We start from the raw sequence: 18972 nt of genomic DNA, 5'->3' as shown, positions 1-18972 counted from the left end.
ATACATCAAATGTCTCTACAATCAATACTGTAGCATCATATTAAATGGCTTGGCTTGTAGTCAAAATGAAGAACTGAACCATGCTGCTCTGCTGTGCTTATTCCTTTAGTTAGAAATAAAAATTAAAAAAAACAGTCACTGAAGTGAACAATGATTTATGGGATGTTCAAACCAGCCACAAAGGACCCCAGAACAAGATTCAAAGAAATGCAGGATTCACTTGCCTCAGTTAAGGTCAGAGGTTATGCGTCCATCATAAAAATAATAAAAAAAGAGACTGAGCAGAACACATTTTGATAACTGATGAAGACTGATGAGACAAAAGTTAAACTCCTTAAAAGGTGTGTGTCCTATTATATCTGCTGTTAAAGTAACAAAGCTATACAGAAAAATAGCATCATATGGAGGTGGTGTCATGGTCTGGGGTTATTTTGCTGCTTCAGGACCTTATGTGATTATGTGACATGACCTTAAAAAGAATGCTCATGATTGAAAAACCTCTTTGTGGCTGAATTACAACAATTCTGCTATTATGAAGGGGCCAAAAATTCTCCACAGCTGGAAAAAACGTATTGCAAGTTATCGCAAACACTTCATTGCAATTGTTACTGCTGAGGTTGGCCCAACCACTTACTATGTTTAGGCGGCAATAACATTTTCACACAGGGATATGCAGGTTTGGATTTTTTTCTCCCTTAATAAGAAACAACTTCATTTAAAAACTGCATTTTGTGTTTTCTTGTGTTGCCTTTGACCAATATTTAAATTGGTTCTGTTCTGGAAATTAGGAAGTTAGTGAGTCACACTGATAGAAAGTGTGAAAAATGGCTTGTATATCCATGCAAACAAGTCTATTATGACAGCAGCTAAAGAAACTGTATAGTTAAATATTTAAATAAATAACTGATCACACTCTTAGGTGAACCTTCACCAGACTGGGGAGACCAGGGTCCCGTCCTGGAGCCAGAAGCTCAGCGGCATGTGCCCAAAATATTTCAATTATTCTCAGTTGTGAATATTTGTCTGTTAGTTAGCAAGGTCAAAACAGGAAACCATGCAAATGCTTAGCATCATCATTTTAATAATATTTTTGTTGTGAGCTAACTGAAGGATGAATTTTACACTCACAATTTTTTTTTATTTTGCATGGTTCTTCACAAGTTTTACCCAGCACAACCCTGGAAACAAAGTGACTCATGCTTTATTGTTGATTTACCCGAATGAAGGCTGGTGATTTTTCTCTAAACAGCCAACAGCAAAGACAAAAATACCTGGTATTTTAGTGAGCTACTTAATCAGTAGACCACACGTGTAATGGAAGGGTGAACACAAGCTGGCAGAGGCCTCGGGCAAAACGGTTACATAAGTTAATGACACCGAGTAATTTGTACAGTGCATTTCTGAAAGATCTGCAAAAGAACATGAAAACTTTGCGGCTCTGATTTGTGTGCCTTTCAATCCATTCATCAGCTCCCTGTACTTCTGTCCAGTTAATTTGTCCTCAGGGCTCCATGGGATTTACTTGAAGCATCCGAGAAGTGACTGAAATGCCACAAATGATAAGGTGCACGTTATTAACAGGAGAAAAAAAAAATCATGGACATTTTTAAAATGAAATGATTCACCATGTCATGCAATTGTTTTCTTTGATATTTTTCCAGTTTTCTACATAAACCTTGTTTTTTTTTATCCTTGGGATTTAATGCTTTTTTCCATGTTAGCAATGCTTATGATCGTATCTTCTCTGAGTTTCTTTCAGTTTTTCCCCCTTCAGCCATCAGCTGCTCTCTGTGTCCACAACACAGCCATTATTTATGTGTATTGACTGACTGGTATCCAGTTAGACCAGATGACTCGTGTTTCTCTCTTCTTCACACACCGTCTCCCTCCCTCGCAAACCCTACCTTCTATTCCTCTTTGTTTCGCATCGTTTTATATCTCTATTCCGAGCCACATAGGGCTCATAAACTCACAGGACCCCCACCCGCGAATGGGTCTGAGGCTTTGAAGTGCGGATTTCAAAGCCTTATATTTGAAAGTACAGCTTCTGATTCAGTCTATTTTTAACAAGCATCCCAAGTGTCTGGCAGAAAAAGGTTAAAAAGTGAGAACTGTCCTTCTTACAGGTTCATCAAAAATGTTTTCTATGTGTCTAAATAATATACAGTGAAGACATAAACTGTGTTAATTGAAAGCAAAGTGTGTGACTGCAATGTGATCTTGCAGGACGGGGGAAAAAAAAAAAAAAAGACCAACTTGCTTGAGGCTATTTGTGAGAAGAAACAAACTAAGCCAGTTAGTGGAGCTGAACTGAATCTGTTAAAAGTGAGCTGCAGAAACGGATCTCCGTCTCTAATGATGCCGACATCGCTGCAGGGTAAATTATGCTTGGGAAATAAAATGTGTTCATCTATAGTTTTATTTATCCATGTCAAAAGTTCAAGAAAATTCTGTGTGAAGGTAAAATGTAGAAACGAAAAGGTTATTAGTTTCGAATTGCTTCTTTTGAAATAGATTTCCCCCAAGTAGGTGCAGCAGCCTTTGCGTCCTCGCCAAAGGCAGGAAATCCCCTTTACAATTTTCCTCTCATTAAAAAGAATAACCCAGCCTCTGGAAAACTTTATACTAGGGAGATATTCATGCGGTCATGGTTTGCTTATAAGAAACACCATCCAAATTGCTTTTAAAGTAAGTATTTACAAATAAAAACAAACAAAATATGTTGGTAACAAACAACTGTAGACTTGCTACCAGGGTGAGAAAGATTAAACAGCTAATTAACAAACATCAACTTCAGACTCCAGAGAAGGGATGGGGGGTAATATTGCATTATTTATTATATGTTCATTTCTTTTACTTTGGTAATACTTGTGACGTGTGGAATTAATAACAGTAATTCTTCCAAACTACTAAAAAATTTTTTGATTCAGATTGTAAGTTTTGTCGTTTCGTTTGTTTTCCTACAGATACTATAAAAAATAAAAATAAATAAATAAATAATCACAAATTAATGCTACTTTTAAATTCCAAGATGTGATAGATCACACCCTGATGCATTTTGCTATACTCCAAGAACAATCCTAAATCTCTTTAGAATCTCATTTCATCCAAAACCACCTTTCAGAGGTTCCATCTTCATTTCAACCTTTTTTTTTTCCAAGTTTTTTTATTTTATTTTTTATTCATTATTGAAAGTTTAACTCTGCCTGTTTTACAAATCACTGACAGCGAGACAATGAGACGTTGTGCAACACTGGAGATCGTCCGACTGCTTCAAGGCCACACGCAAACTTTGTGCCCGCATCACCATAGAAACCCCTCAGGGAATCAGTCACTTCAACTCACAATGGACCCGACTCCCGATCAGCCAACAGCTACTGTCTCCCTAGGTGGTGACTGTGCATGCGGGTGTGTGTGTGTGTGTGTGTAGAAATCTGTGCAAAAAGCGCTGAGTGAGAGAGGGATGATTGCAGGCATGTTGTAAATTATCAGTGTTGGCTGGAAGCTTTCCAGCTCTTCTGTACGGGTGGCACGCTGCTCCATTATTCATTAGATACATGAGTGGCTGTGGCAGGACGAAGAGCCAGGAGGAGTGTGTATGTTTTGCATTTGTTTGTCATGACAGGAAGAATGATTACAGAGGAGATTATTCTGGTTACGTGCGGAAAAATGGCCAAAAGAAATATAAAAAAATGCATAGATTTTTGCAGCATTTATTCTGTTGGTTTTCCTGCAGTATGTGATTCAAAAGGCTGAAGTTGGCTTCAGATCAGACTCACCTAGATGTGTTCTCCAGAGTGCTCCGGACTTCACTCATCTGCTCTTTCCCAAAATACACCACGGTCAGATGTACTTGGCCATCCTGACGCACACAGACTTCCCTGTACACAAAGGATGGGACATTAGGGATGAAAGCTTTATGTAAACTGAGCGGAGACTCGAGGGGATTGACAGGAAGAAGGAAAATCAAGGTGACATAAGAGTTTATACAGGAGACTTCAACGTTTCACTATTGCCAGAACAAAAGAAGTGGAATAAGAGCTTCAGTACTAGGCTGAGACTCTACTTTCAAAAGTCTATGCATATCGCTTTAAGAAGATAAAGTATTCTTAACCCATTTCACCCCACAGCCAACAATTGTTGCCAGACATTTTTTGTAGGAAGAGATAAAAGAAAAATGGATAATGCCACATATGGATTTAGTATGCATAACCAATGTAGACTCAAAGTTAACAATAAAATAATAAATGGACGAAGCCAGATGAGATCCCCGTTTCCACATAATGCGTCAAAGCATGACCAAGCCACTCGCATATATTCAACGACCCATTCACGTATCTATTATGTAAGGTTTTTGCACTTTTACATTTAATCTGTGCACAGAGACGCAAACCAGCCCCTAATGCTCCTGTTTAACATGATGAATGATGCGCAGGCAGCCATTATTCCAGCTCACCCAACCACAGTTGATGCAACATTTAACATCTTCTCAGGCATATTAAGCAATCGTTTTTCATATTATATATATATATATATATATATATATATATATATATATATATATATATATATATATTTATTTTTTTTTTTTTTAATTAATTTATTTATTTTTTTGGCTGGCTGTTCCTGCTGCTGGAAGTGGGGAAGGAATATCCAGTGTATTGTATTACTCCAATAATAAATCTACAGTGAGACTCCCAAGATTAAAGCAGCCGATTCCACTAACGCAGGAGTTGAATGCAGCCTGTTTGCTGAGAGCAGCAGCTTGGAAGCTGATCTACATGTAAACTTGCATGAGGCAGCAGCATATAGGCTGTCTGTATAGAAATGTAAATATATGCATTGTGAAAATAAATGCAACTGTATGCATATGGGTGATAAATTTGAGAAGATTCAAAATGAATTTAAAAGATATTGCAAGTTGGACAGCATTGTGAAATTGTGCAGTTTGTGTAAACTCAAGGTCCATCAAATTCATAAAGGAATGGAGCTTGATGACACAGAGTATTGCTTTCTCTTTTTGGAGCAAAATCTTATTGCCATTTATGTTTTGAGGTATAGATTAATATACAGATTGACACACATTTACCTTTAAGGTAGTCTGCCAACATAAATGAAATTCAGAAAAGGAGACAATATAAGAACAGAAGGATCAGTTTATGCTGGAAGCAAGAAAGTGAAGTTAAAGTACTGCAAGAAAACTTTGTGTTTATAATCAGTTGTCGTGTCTTTAAAGTAGAGCTTTTATTTTAAGATGGAGTGGTTTCTATAGTAACATTTCAACTATCAATCATATACGCATGATAAAAGACAAGTGTTTGCTTAACAAGGCGGGTTTTACTCTGGTGTACCATCAAGAAGTCTGCTTCCTATAGAGAAACTAAATAACAAAATTTATCTAAATACATCAAAGCCATGGGATTAGAGAAACCATGAGAAATCATCTGGTGGCTGGATTTGGATGATTTTTTAAAGCTCAGATAAAAAAAAAAAATCCATTCCAAATAAGGCAGCGATGATGCATCCAGGTCACGAGCAACCCAGAAAAGATTTTTTTAATGCTTATATTTTTGTTCACAACATAATTTAAAGCTGATACAAATGACAAACTTTGTTTTAAAGAATTGTTCTCAGCGTGCAATGATTGAATCCAGGCACGACCGCAAGCTGAGGTTCTTCTGCTTCTGAGGTGTTCTTAACAGCAGAGCATTAGAGTAATGAAAAGGATACATTTGTGTTTCTGCTGTTAACATTTCATTTGTGTAAGACTTTTCCAGGATTCTCTCATAAGTGAAAACGTATCTAGTTCAGGCTCATCAATCAAAGTACTTAAAATTTTGAACCACTTAGATTCAAATGAGGTTCAACAAAATCCTGTTTTACAGCAGTCCCTTTCTCACACATACTGTATGATTGTACGTTGCTTCTGCTTCAAACAAAAAATATATATTATTAGCGCAAAGGCTAAAATAGATATTCTGTTAACTATGGTTCTTCTTAAAGAGCTAGCTGGGGAAAAGAAATTGTATTTTACAAAAAGCCACATCTCAGATTCTCTTCTGGTTTTCACAAAGGAAACATCCATGCAAGCCAAACAAAACTGGGTGAAGATGCCTGCAGGAATTCGATGGAGATATGTTAAAAATAAAGGTGTGCAGCAAGAATTCCCCAGAAGCATGTGTAGAAAAATAAATTCTCGTAAACCCCCACCAGAGCCACAACGTTTTATTGCCAATATATAGGCTGGTGTTTGACAGCTCCTCCTTTTTCATGTGAATATTTTATCTATTTTTGCAGGCCTCTGGTGGTACATTATTTATTGTCAGGGATACAAACATTATATTCCAAATATTAATGCACCTTTGTACTTACAAGCGTAGCTAAAAGAAAAAAGTATGAATTGAAGAGTGAACAATGGATCTGTATAATATTAGAGTTTCACTTCTGAAATGAGTGGCAAAATATATTCAACTTGTTTTTCTAACCTATGGTGGAAGAGAAGCATTTTCTCCCAGTCTGTGAATAAATACCCTTTTGATAAAAAAAAAAAAAAAAAAAAAAAAGTTATTACTAAACATTCACACATGCTGTGACACACGCTGCTTTCCTCACTGCACTTTTATGAGCAGAACGTGTTTGCTCAGCAACTCCACGTCTTTAAAGTAAGTAAATTTTTGCCATGTGGTACATCAACCACTGCGGGTCTGCCCAGGGGGGCATTTTAATGGGTTGCAACGATTCAGCTAAGGAGGATTTACCATGTAAAAAGTGGCGTGATAAGTAGCAGCAGCAGCACAATAAATCGCAGACATTAAGGACGATGTTTCCTCAACTGATTGTAGCGGGCTGCAGAGCAAAAGCAAGCATGTTTTACTGTTAGTTAGCTTATTTGTTCACTGTTGTGTACTGCCTGTACATTTTATCAAACACTTGTCAGAATTTTGTCATATGCATACAACCCAAGATCTGTTTATGATTAGATCTGAAGTATTTTGGGATGCAAGTCATATGTAATTTTTTAAGGCTACGAAAATACAACGTTTCCTTTTCCAAAGTTTCTTTTAAGTGAAAACTTGGTAGATTTTGAAGAAAGCTTTTTAACAAAAATATAACGGGAAATATTTTTTTTTACTGCAACAGCTTCCTTTACATTCACAAGCACCACATACATTTCCCATGATAAAACCCCAGGTTTAAATTTGAAATTTTAAAAGACATTTCTTCAAAAAGCAGAAAAAAGGCTGTTGACTCTACAGTAAGTGTCACAGTTTGTGTACTTTATCACATTTTCCTTATTACAATAGGTGTGAGAACTCACAAATAATTCACAGTGTTTCAGTGGCTGCTATATAAAGCTGTAATGACAAGAATTCAAAATATAAAAATGTCTGCATACCTGAAGTTGTGCATGAACTGTTTGAACTTATCGGCTCGTCTCGAGAGCGGGACGATGATGTTGATCATGATATTGGTTGTGTCCATCCTTTCATTTTTGACCTTCATCAGAGGTCCGAAGGGTCGGAAGAGGACCAGACGTCTGAATTCGTGACTCGCCTCCTCTCTGAAAGTGAGCTCATACAGCGTCCCTTTGTCCCTCTCTGTACGACTGATGCCTAATGGATAAGAGATAAACTTATGACCAAACATGCATAAAATGTGACAATAATGTCAATGTGCAAATTAAAGGAACATAAAAAGTACTTATATCAGTTCTTTATCTTATTTTCAACAATTCTCTAAAATATTAATCCTTTGACTAAAACAGTCATTTTACAACAAAATTTGCATGAAATGGGATGAAACAGAAAAAACTAAGGTCTTGTTTAACCTGGTGAAAAAAAAGAAAAAGATTTTAAACATATTTAAAATGTATTTAGTCACACACTAATGTGGGACACATCCAACTCCCCAAAAAGCATTTGTGCTTTCAGTCAGTATGGTTGTGTTAGAACCAAATTGATTTTCACTAGTGATTACAGAGACTTGTCAACACCTCACTAGATTGAGATTAATGACAAGGTTTATTTTTGTAGAGGAGATTACACCGATCACCACCACATTGCCTCAAACAAAAGTTGTTTGGAATTCATCAGACAGGATTTGGTAAGTTTTTTGGGGTTTTTTTGTGTAGGTGTTAATTCATATATTTAGCTCTGCTGCTCTAACCACAAATGCATTTCCTTTCAGATGTGACACCATTTAAGGAGCAATACACAGGCTTCCTGTATGTGTAATTTATTGACAAAAATAATTATCACAACGAAGGAGAAATTGAGCAAAAGCACCATTCTATTTTGTGCCTTGCTTAATTAAAGACAGTAACGATGCAGGTTTTTTTTTGTTGTTTTTTTAAACTACAGCCATGACTTCATGAGTAAATTCTGTCATACTGTGACATTTTTTTTTTCAAACATACAAATCTAATGAGGACACATGAGATATTGTCCAGTCGCTCTGCTGTTTTTGGGCAAAGAGCAACAACATGCAACACGGAGGCACTTTCAGACGGAGAGGCTATTTTTGTAATCTGTACCAACATTCTTGTTGCAGGCTTTACGTCAGCTGCCTCCCCATGAGGAAAGCCGTTTTCCAATTTTTCTGCCTTTACAAAGACTTTTTACTTGCCAGCTGACCTGATGAGATCACTTAGCAAAGAGAGAAAAGCAAAACCTATTAAAGAAAAATGAGAAGTGGGGCCAGACAGAAGTGAATCAGATAGGAAGTAGGAGGGCAGAACACTGAAAAGAGAATGACATACCAGTAAAAAATGAAGGACCATTGAAGGATGATGGATATGAAGAGCAGTACAATAGTGAGGTTTCTATGGGGAAAGATAAACAGCGCTGATAGCAGCCCGAATTAAAAAGTGTTAAATTGGCAAGCTTCCTGTGATCAGGGGCCTCTTTTCCCCAGAGGGACATGATGAGCTTTCATTTGCCGAACAATTTAGGGTAAAAGCCTTCACTTCCTGTTTTCTGTCACAGAGCAATTTTCTGTCTCTTTTAGAGACCTTAGTGGCTGGATGGCTCATTTTGCAAACCTTTATTGCTTGTGTTTAGCTTCCAGTCACTGGTTTGTTAATGCAGCTTTAAATCTCTGGGAAAATGCTGATGCCAGTCTCTTCTTCTTGGCTGGCTTCAATTTAGAAAAGAACTGCTTCTTCAAGATGTAATGCAATTGATGGGCATTAGGGAGAATTAAAATATGTCTAGCAGAGAACTGCCAAGTCACAAGAACCAGGCAGCGTGGTCCAACTCTCCAGACAACATGGAAGCTATTCTGAAAACACACACAGGAGTATATTAATAGAGATGCACAAAGAAATCCAGTGATTACCAGAGTGTGATTACTTTGTGCTCATCCTTAAGTCTGTCTGATCAGTAAACACAGTTCGACCAGGTTGTGCTGACAACAGCAGCACTTCAGTGTGGAAGTTACTGAATTTAGCATTTTTCAGGAGTTAAAATTATAAAAGGAGGAAGGAGTACCAAAACTGAAAGAAGCTTCTAAAAACTGAAAGTTGGACATCAGCAAACAAGAAGCCAAACATGTCTATTTTTTTTTCTTGATGAGTCTAATTCCGACTCCAGTCCAGTGCTGGATTAGGAAATGTTTGCACTTTTAGAAAACCTTGGAGTTTGGCATCGATTAGACATGAGATTCTTTTAGAACCTTGGAGTAAAAATATTAAACATGTACAACATGATTGAATTGACGTTAAATATGTCTTTATCTGGATTGAATTGATTATACATTTCTGTATATAAACTCAGTCTATTTATTCTATAAAGTGCCTTAATATATGTTGTGACTGTGGAACATAAATAAGCTCAACACAATTGCTTTAAAAAAATACAAAACAATTATTCCTACTGTGACCACAATTATCCACACACCTTTGAGTATGTCATCATGACAACTAATGTTTTTTTTGCAATATGAAATGAGAGAAAATCGTATTTATCCTCTTTCAGCTACTGTTATAATCCCATAGTTGATGATCCTGCTAGCAAACTTGAGTCTTTTTGTTTTATTCTTCAAATTTACCAACATGTTTCTTCAGAGAGAAATTAATATTAAGGTCTCTGGCTGGTCAACTCCAAAAAAACAATTTGAATCCACTTGCTTACCCGTTTGTAGCCCTGCATTGCAATATGCAAAAAACTGCAATTGCATGTTCTAGAGCATCTAATGAAAAATTTATCTCAATATATCTTGATACAAGTAATTCAAATTCAAAAATACTTTATTGATCCCAAAGGAAAATGTAATGAATTTAACCAGTCCCTAGCTAGTCAAAGTTAAGAGACGAGTGTACCAATTCTACATGAAATACAGTAATGGGAATGGTTTTTACAGGCAGGGATGCTACATCTTTAATATTCTCGCTAATGGTGGTAATTGCAAATATAACATGGTAAATAGTTTAAGAGGTCTAATTTCTAATAAACTTATTTTAAAATAACAGAATCCTGATTGAAGTCATGGCTGTATAACACTGACTGCTCACAGGCACACACACGCGAACACACGCCGTCGCACACTTCCAGTTTGAATGAAGAGCAGCTGTGCTTATTTCCTGCGGTTTTGATCTGAGCTGAGCTGCACAAACTAAGGGGATATCCTGGCAGTACTTCTGCACAAACACACTCAGATTTATGACCTTCCAGGAATATACAGAGCCAGTTAGAGGGACAAAAAGGAAAAAGAAGCAGAGCTCTTGTGCTAAGATGCTTCCTGAGTTATCTGATCTCAAACAGATACAGATGTCCACTTGAATGTGTGTGGGCACTCAGGATGGACTGGATGTATTCAACTCCTATTGCTCAGCTCGTTTTGAGGCACTTTGGCCATATTCTTACAAAGTGAATGCCAATCTACCCCCGGGCATGTTGAAAGACCCCCTACTTCCTCTGACGTGTCTCCATTCATGCTGCTGAGTTTTCACAAGGACGTTTTTGTTTTTGTACACACACACACACACCCACACAAAAGTAACAGAAAACCATTTAAACTCACAGGATGCATCATGCACAGAACACTTCCTGCTTGTCTTTTATGTTAATCCCTGCAGTGACAGTAAAGAAAGCAGCTGTGAGTGCAGCAACAAATCTCTCAGATGTGTCCTGCCATTAATGCACGTATTTCTGCTGACTGGTGGGGTTCAGCACACCTATTACGGTCCTGATGACACCCCAAAGAGTCAAATTGGGTCAAATACTATCTCAGTGTCCCTAAGTTAATCTAACAATTTTACCTACAAGTACTTCATAAATTTCTAAAAAGAGAATTCATAATGTGGATGTTCATGTCGACTAAACGGCTGTACAGCCAAGTGTCAGTTTTACATAAGCAAAGAAACCTTGCATTTTCTGAGACTGTATATCCTTCTACCAAAGGAACCATGCATCCATTTGGTGATTCATCTTTCTGTCGTAATTCGACATGCTGACAGCTCAATGCCCAAGCACATCTGAAGGCATCAAGTTAAAAGTTAAAGCTTTCAGTACAGCTGTTTTAGCCAAAGCCTGCAGGATTCATTGTGTCCTAATTAAAGCAACATTAACGTGGCTAACTAAAATGATTTTCATACCGTTTCCAGAGCCCTGAAATGGAACAATTTAAAGCTACTGTGACTAAAATGTCAAGTAATGTGTCTTTTGAGCTGAAAACGTCACAAGAAGCTTTTAATCATTTTTGAGCACAAAATATTCAATGAGGTTAAAAAAAAAAATCTGACATACATTATCTCTGAAAAGGGATTTGGGCTTTGTTGAGCATGCTATGTAGCACACTTTTTGTGTGCACTGCACAGCCAGAACAGTAGGGAAAAAAAGCATTAAAATCAATCATTTTTGTTGCACGTCACAAGGTGCAGCCAATGGAGACATTCCCTTCACAGAAGCTGCTATGAAAAAAAAATATATATATATATTTTTTTTTACCAGCATTTCGCTTTAGGGACTGGTTCAGGAAGAAAACAGCAGAGTATAAAATTTGAAGTTTGTGGGCTATTGGTCCACAGGGGTCCGGTGATACTGAACTCGGCAACATCACAAATCAATTGTTAAAGCTCATTTTACTTTTCCCAGGTTGACTCTTTCATACCAAAGCTCATGTAATCGTACACCACAAACCCCTTCAAAGAGACAGTATTCTCTGTTGGCTTTCTGACAATAGGATATGATAAGATGAAGCTATAAAAGTATGCTTGCTTGTTAAAATGTATACCCAACTTAATGCTTGTTAAATGTGGAGTTTGGTTTGGATTTCTAGAATAAGTGGTGTTGTTGCTGATAAAAATCAAATGACCATGCTTTGTAAATCATACTGAGCCAGCAGCTGCTGCATGTACCACTTATTAACCAAATTGCTTAGGTAACGATAGGCTTTGATTAATGGCAAGGCATTACATTTCAAATAAACAAAGTGTAATCCTATTCTTTACTTACACTATGCGAGTTGAGTTTACAGGACCTACACAAATTATTATATCTTTTGAACTTTTCCTGTTTAGTCATTGCAGAACTACAAATTTCACTGCATTATATTTGGTTTTTATTTGTTGGATCAGTGCAAAGTCAGCGGAAAATCAAGTGTGGTATGCATTTGTACTGTATGCTGTCGGCAGGGATGTTTGTAAGAGGCCTTAAGAAGATGGATAGAAAATGTGTTGACTCGAAAAACTGGGGCAGACATTCACTTGCAGGATAAGGACATACTTCAGAATGGCCCAGTTAACTGAGAATACGTGGCAATACTTCAACAATGACATACACAAATGGGTTTAAGCTATTTTGCGACGAAATAAAGGCAACATTTTCAGTCTGAAAATACGAGAAAAATCTTAAAACATGTCACTGTATTTGCAGCAAAATGTGACTTTACTTTTATCTATTAGGTATTGACTCAATCGAGCTAAATTATAATACAAATCAAACCTTCCAGATTATTATTTGAAAAATTGAAAGTTATTCATACATAACATCCCAATAAGCTTTGGGTTGTTGGATTTTAAATTACATTAACGTTTCTGGTCATAAAAAGACAAAATGTGAAAAAAAAAGCTAGTGGTGGATTTCTTTTGGAAAGGAATATAAACATCGACTACATCAGGCAAAGTCCAGTTGTGTTTTACCTTCTACAAAGTCAGATGTTGTGTAGACTTTGCTAGTTTGAGTCTTTTCTGCTGGCACCCTGTTATCCTGATGTGATGAGGCTGTGTTGAGGCTGTGCAGAGCCGCCTCCAGCACCTCTCCCAGCTCATCTCTCTTGTCCTTCCTCACAGGTTTCTCCTCTGGGTGACGCGTGAGCCCCATTTCCAGTTGGTACATCTTCTGCAGGGTGAAGCTCTCAAAAGGCACCACGGCGTACTCGTTGGGCAACCTGGTGCCAGAGCTTATCTCGGCTTTTGACAGCTGAGTTTGAAGGAACTCTTGCAGGTCAGACTGCTGGCTCTTTGCCCCCTGAACCTCTCCAAAGCCAGCCCCTTGTAATTCAGCGCCCCCGTTCTGCCCCTCTGCGGGTCCGTTTGCAGCCGTTTTCAGGCTCTCCTGCACTCGTTTCAGCTGCAGACTGCGCTCCTGCAGGTCCTCCTTCAGCTGAGCGATCTGTTTCTTTAAGGAGGAAATGTAGAGGCGGTGCTGCTCCTCGCGCTCCTGGAGGAGCATCTGGTAAGAGTGTGCTGCAGGCGGACCCCGGCTTTGGGAAGCATCTCCTCCTCTTGTCCCACTGGGACCTGCTCCGACCACGGGCCCTGTACCTCCAAGGCTGGGGTGGTTGGACCCTGCATGGGGTAAAACGTGACTCAGCGGAGGGTTGTTGGAATGTGGAGGGCTGCAGGTCATCAGATAGAGGAGTGAGAGGGAGCAGCAGAGGAGCACCAGCAGGCCCCCCACACGGGACACCCAAGTTAGCAGTCCTCGCCTCAACATAACTGCGTGCAGTATCAAAGCTCACACTCTCAGTAATATCATGTAACCTCACACACTCCAGCCTCAATCAAAACAATCCAATTCCGATGATGTTCCATCGCTTAGTAAGGAGGAGGGTGACTTATCAGACTGACGTCATTTATCCTGAATTAGGCCACTGCCTCTCAGCTCCCAGCTTCTGTGAATTATTTCGTCATTGGAAACACAAATGAATGAGTCAATACTTGTACAGAAAAGAACGCTCTCCCTTTCTGCTGGTCTACTTCGCTTCATGGTCTGCTGGACGACCCCATTCCAGACATCGTTAGGTCGTCCGTCACTCATAAGTGACTCATCTGTTTGAATTTACTCCAGACTCTCACACTCCATCCACGCTGTCGTCTTCCAGTCTGTGTGGCTGTATCTGGGAACGACAGCAGTCAGCCGCGTGAGCGGAGGAAAAGCTGGCTGATGCATGAAGAGAACGTTTTAATGGAAGTGTAAATCCTTCCTGCGGTCAGTGGTGGGTTTTTCATCTTGGTTTCCTGACAGGGGACACAAGAGACATAAAGTCATATTACATTCAAAGTTTTACAAATCAAAATCCTCCTGGGCCTTTTTGACGCACTGCTTTTAGGGTTGCAGAAAGTGCTAATTATGCATTCTTCAGGGCCACAATTTTGAAAACCAATGATGTTATAGATGTGCCTTGCTGTGAAGTGTAGAGCAGCAGAGTGCTGTATATGTACATATAGCCACAGGCCAGTTCTGGATGCCACGGCATATTACAGCTTAGTTGTAGTTATGGTTTCTGAAACGCAGCAAAAATTTTCCTTCATGTGGTTTTTATTGTTTATTGTTCTTTTAATGAGATGCCACAGAAAGCAGTGGAATGAATGAAGTTTTTCTCTGGAGGTACAGCAGTGCTGCCTTTTGTTGATGAACATTTCCATAGTGGCTGCAAGTGTTCAGGTCATTGAGCAAGTCAATTTGCAAAAAGCCCACTGAAGACCCTTTATTTTGAAAGTCCAGGCTTTAATTTATATTCTTATTAAAAGCTTGTTGTGCAAGTTCTATGGTATATCAAAAATATGTCATTATAACAAAAATCAGTGGGACTAAACTTGACGGTAAACCTAAAGTCAGGCATTTGAGAAGCAGGAATGAAAAAAACAAACGCTGTCCAGGTTTCATGCAACTTGCCTTTAAAATGACTATGAAAAATAGAGAATTGAAAATAAGGCTTGAAAAATCTTTGTGCACCAAAGTGCCTCAAGAGTTAATGCAGCCATATATACTGAAACTTAAGCTGAAACATTTCAAGCAGCTGACTGCAGAGGCTGGCTACCTCAGCAGAAAGCTTTAATAATTATCAGTATAGCGTTACATGAAGTACAACGGCAAAAATGTAGATACTCTGCATAACAGGCACGTTGTATAAAAATAAAATGTATAGATTACTAGCATCATAATTCATATTTATTTTTTAAATATAGGTTTTTTTAATGGGTTCTAAAGAAAAGCAATTAAATCAGATTTGTTAAGTTACACCTGATTATGTAATATTCTCACAAAAGGTTATCAAATTATGAGTAATGTCATGCCTAAATGTGTGATATTTATCCACATATATTCATCAATTTTAGTAATTGTTTTTAAAATCTTTATGAAGCATCATAACCTTTAATTTGAGAGATGTTTTCTTCTAAGGTCTGATGAATAATTGGAAAATAAAATCACTAGTAATTTAATGTTTTAGCAGATATTTCTTAGAGCAGATGTTTGTGTGAATAAGTCCTGCAAAATCAGGTTGACTAAAATATAATTTGGTTAGGAATTTGCCAAAAATAACTACCGGTTAGCCGTTACCGTATCAATCGAATCAAGACTTGATTTTAAATAATTATAAAAAATGTTGATACCTCTGTCAGAATCAGATCTTAAAAAGGTTTCTACCACTACCATCTTACTGAATGAGAGTATACAGAGTAATAACAAAAAATGGAGTCGACAATATTTTTTTTTCTTAATTAAAATTATCATGTGGGAGAAAAGCAAAAAGTTAATGAGGGGAGCAACCATCTGTTTTGTGTAATCAGTGTTACAGATTAAAAGCCAATCGGATGGTCTGCACGCCCATTAGTGAGGAGCGTGAACATCTGCTAATGCATAATTGGAGCTGAAATTATATATCAAGGAAGAACTGTATTCCTTCATTTGACAGTTGCAGCAGATCGATACACGTGTATATCTTTAGGATTGTCTTCTTATAGCCCTTCTGAAAAAAAAACCCCTCAAACATATTTGCTCTTTTTTCATCGTAGTGTTGTAAATTTCACATATTTAAGTTGACAACTAGGACCTATAGAGTCAGGGATTTAGCTTTTGTTTGTCTTTATTTTTTCTCTGTGGCATTTTAGGATGACCTTTCCTGGAAATCTATTTCTTGGAAGTTTGACAACTATCTGAAATGCTTTAAGCTTGTGAAAAATCTTCCTTTTGAACCTCAAATTGCTTGGAAATAGTTTTTCAACTCTTATGAAGCTTCTTGGACAGCAACAATTGCCCTCCTCTTGATTAATAAGTTAAAGATGGTATAGAAACTGTTCATTTTCGCATACTTGAGGCTAAATGAAAAATATTTTTGGAAATTTAGTAAAGAACACATGATTTTTATCCTGTCCCGATACATAAAACTGAAGAATTTAAAGAGGATGTAATGTCTTTTAGGACAACTACATAAAAAAAAAAAAAAGAGTGTGCAATGGTGATATGTATATTTAGCAGTGCAAATGTGGATCTTCTGTATGAATGCATAAACATTTTTTTTGTTAGTAAGGTGTTTCAGTATTTGAGTTACTGTACACGTCTGTAAATACATCTCTGTATCAGTCTCCGTCCCTCCTGACTCCCCACACAGTCGGCTCTTTGACCCGACTGCCTGAAGCCGCAGCAAATGAAAGGATTAGTATGTGGTGGAGGTGAATACTGAACTGTGCTCCGACACATGGAGGGATCAGGAGACACAGGGCGTCTCTCCAGCAGGACCTCCACAGCTGACTCAAAAATGTTTGAGGAGAAGCTGACGAGGGAGAAGTGGGCGAGTCAGCGGTGTAGGGAGAGAGAGCCTTCTGAGACACAGAGTCATCCGCAATTACAGGAAAACCCTCGTGTTATCATTATGAAGCCGCAAATCATTTTATATGGAATGATGTTAAACACAGTTAAATGAGACATGCGACTGGTACTAATTACTTCTGCAGTTTCCTTTTCTTATGGGATTACGTCACTTATGTTCTTCGACTTGACTTTTTGTAAACAATATACAGCATATATATTATTTTTACATTTTGGAGATTATGTCAACATTTTGATCCAACAGTAAAATTTTCAAGAAACAGTGGGGGAAAAAAACTGTAAAGATTTAGGAGGTCACACCAGGTCACGGTTTTCTATCTAATAACGAATTGTGAAACAGCAGCCAGCAAATAATTTGACTCAGCGTAAAGACTTTTCCCACATGATTCATTTTTATTGCAGTGGTTGGGCAATAGTCCAGTGACTAATATGCAAACTTTACAGTACAAAAGAACGGATTAAAAAAAGCTGATACAGACTGATACAGCAGTGATGTTTTTCAGTGAACTTGTCATGCCACCTTGGGTGAAGCGGTCAGCTGGTTTTGCAAAGCTGCGAGAGAAAGATTCATCGCTAGAAGGAAGGCTAGTAAGATTGTTATTTATGAGCAGAGACTCATGGTCAACTCACTGGAATAAATGACTTGATTCAGCCCCGGTCACTTCTCTCCCTGTGAGGACAGGCATGGCTGCAGTGCAGCACAACCGGCTGCTAAATAATCATGCTTGATTTTATTGGTGGCGGGATGCCTGGTGTTTGTGATTTCCTGTTCCCACAGCGTCCCTTCTCCTGCCCACGTACAAGGTCATAGAAAAAGAAAAAAGCTATTCCCACGCCGCCAGATATTTTCTGTTTAAGTTTTATGGTAACGCATGATTGTTCCAGAACAAACTATTTGTTCATACACAAGTCATGTGACCGAATATAAAATGCAGTGCTTAAATTTTAATTTTAATTATTAAGTGAGGGGGGGGGGCGGGAATACAACTTTGCCCAATGTGAAAAACTAAACCCAACAACTGGTCATGCCACCATTGGTGGCAACAGCTGCCATCGGACCACCAGTAGTATACCATTACGCTACTCCCATCATTTTGATGATCAGTATAATGTTTGCTTTTCAACTCCTTTGATAACTTTCCACTTTTGCTTTGTTGTCCACAGAACATCCTCCCTGAAGTGTTGGTGATCAAAGTGTATTTTGGTAACTCTAAATCACATCTTTGTGTTCCCTTTGGTCAGTATTGGTTTTGACATGCTGTTCTTGTTATATTTATGTACTTGTGTTGCAGTCGCACCCACTGACCAACAAAATTCAACAATGGGAGACTGATAAAGAGACACTTATGGCTTGACATTCAACGTCTTTCATGGATATCATTTTTGCCAGTCTCTTTCCTATTGTTAACGGTTAGGTATTATGTATTTTCCAAGCACATAGATGTCAGGGAGTTGTTTGTCATCTGTTTGCTAATTTCATCATACAAGGACCTAGCATAAGATCTTTTACCCATTTCCCTTCCCCCCATCTTATAAGCTGAATGCATAGAAAACCTAGATGTTACAAGACTGCATTGATTCCACAAAATATAGCTCTTGAATAATTTTTTGAGCTTCATCTTCATATAATTGATGACATAGCCGAAATAAAATATAGCTCTTCAACATGTTGAACTTACTGGGTCAAACACAAGCTTTGTTTTCCATCATTTAATGAAGTTAGACCACAAATCCAGAGTTCTACATGTGGTGTAAACATTCACAAGTTGTTATAGAAAAAGGGTCAGATTACACTTTGAAAAAACAACAACAAAACATTTAAATATAACATTGAGTAAATTGAATCTGTCCGATCTGGATCCATTTACATTTGGTTACTTAACACAATATAATTAAAAATATCTTGTTTCCTGACTGTGTA

The 18972-nt window shown here is 37.9% G+C and overlaps 1 protein-coding gene across 1 annotated transcript in view; it reads right to left on the bottom strand.

The window, feature by feature from the left end:
• The window catches only part of csgalnact1 (chondroitin sulfate N-acetylgalactosaminyltransferase 1), a 37871-nt gene that overhangs the window by 11474 nt on the left and 7425 nt on the right, over positions 1-18972 (bottom strand). The window contains exons 2-4 of the mRNA XM_014468621.2: positions 13139-14458; positions 7397-7613; positions 3780-3881 (exon numbers count right to left, since the gene is read on the bottom strand). Of these exons, the coding sequence (XP_014324107.1) occupies positions 3780-3881; positions 7397-7613; positions 13139-13934 (1115 nt within the window). The 5' untranslated portion in view covers positions 13935-14458. The remainder of the gene's footprint in view (positions 1-3779; positions 3882-7396; positions 7614-13138; positions 14459-18972) is intronic.

Source organism: Xiphophorus maculatus, chromosome 8 (genome assembly GCF_002775205.1).
Source record: "Xiphophorus maculatus strain JP 163 A chromosome 8, X_maculatus-5.0-male, whole genome shotgun sequence".
Classification (NCBI taxonomy): domain Eukaryota; kingdom Metazoa; phylum Chordata; class Actinopteri; order Cyprinodontiformes; family Poeciliidae; genus Xiphophorus; species Xiphophorus maculatus.
The sequence above is the reverse complement of the archived record's forward strand: the minus strand, read 5'-3'. Positions and strand labels throughout refer to the sequence as shown.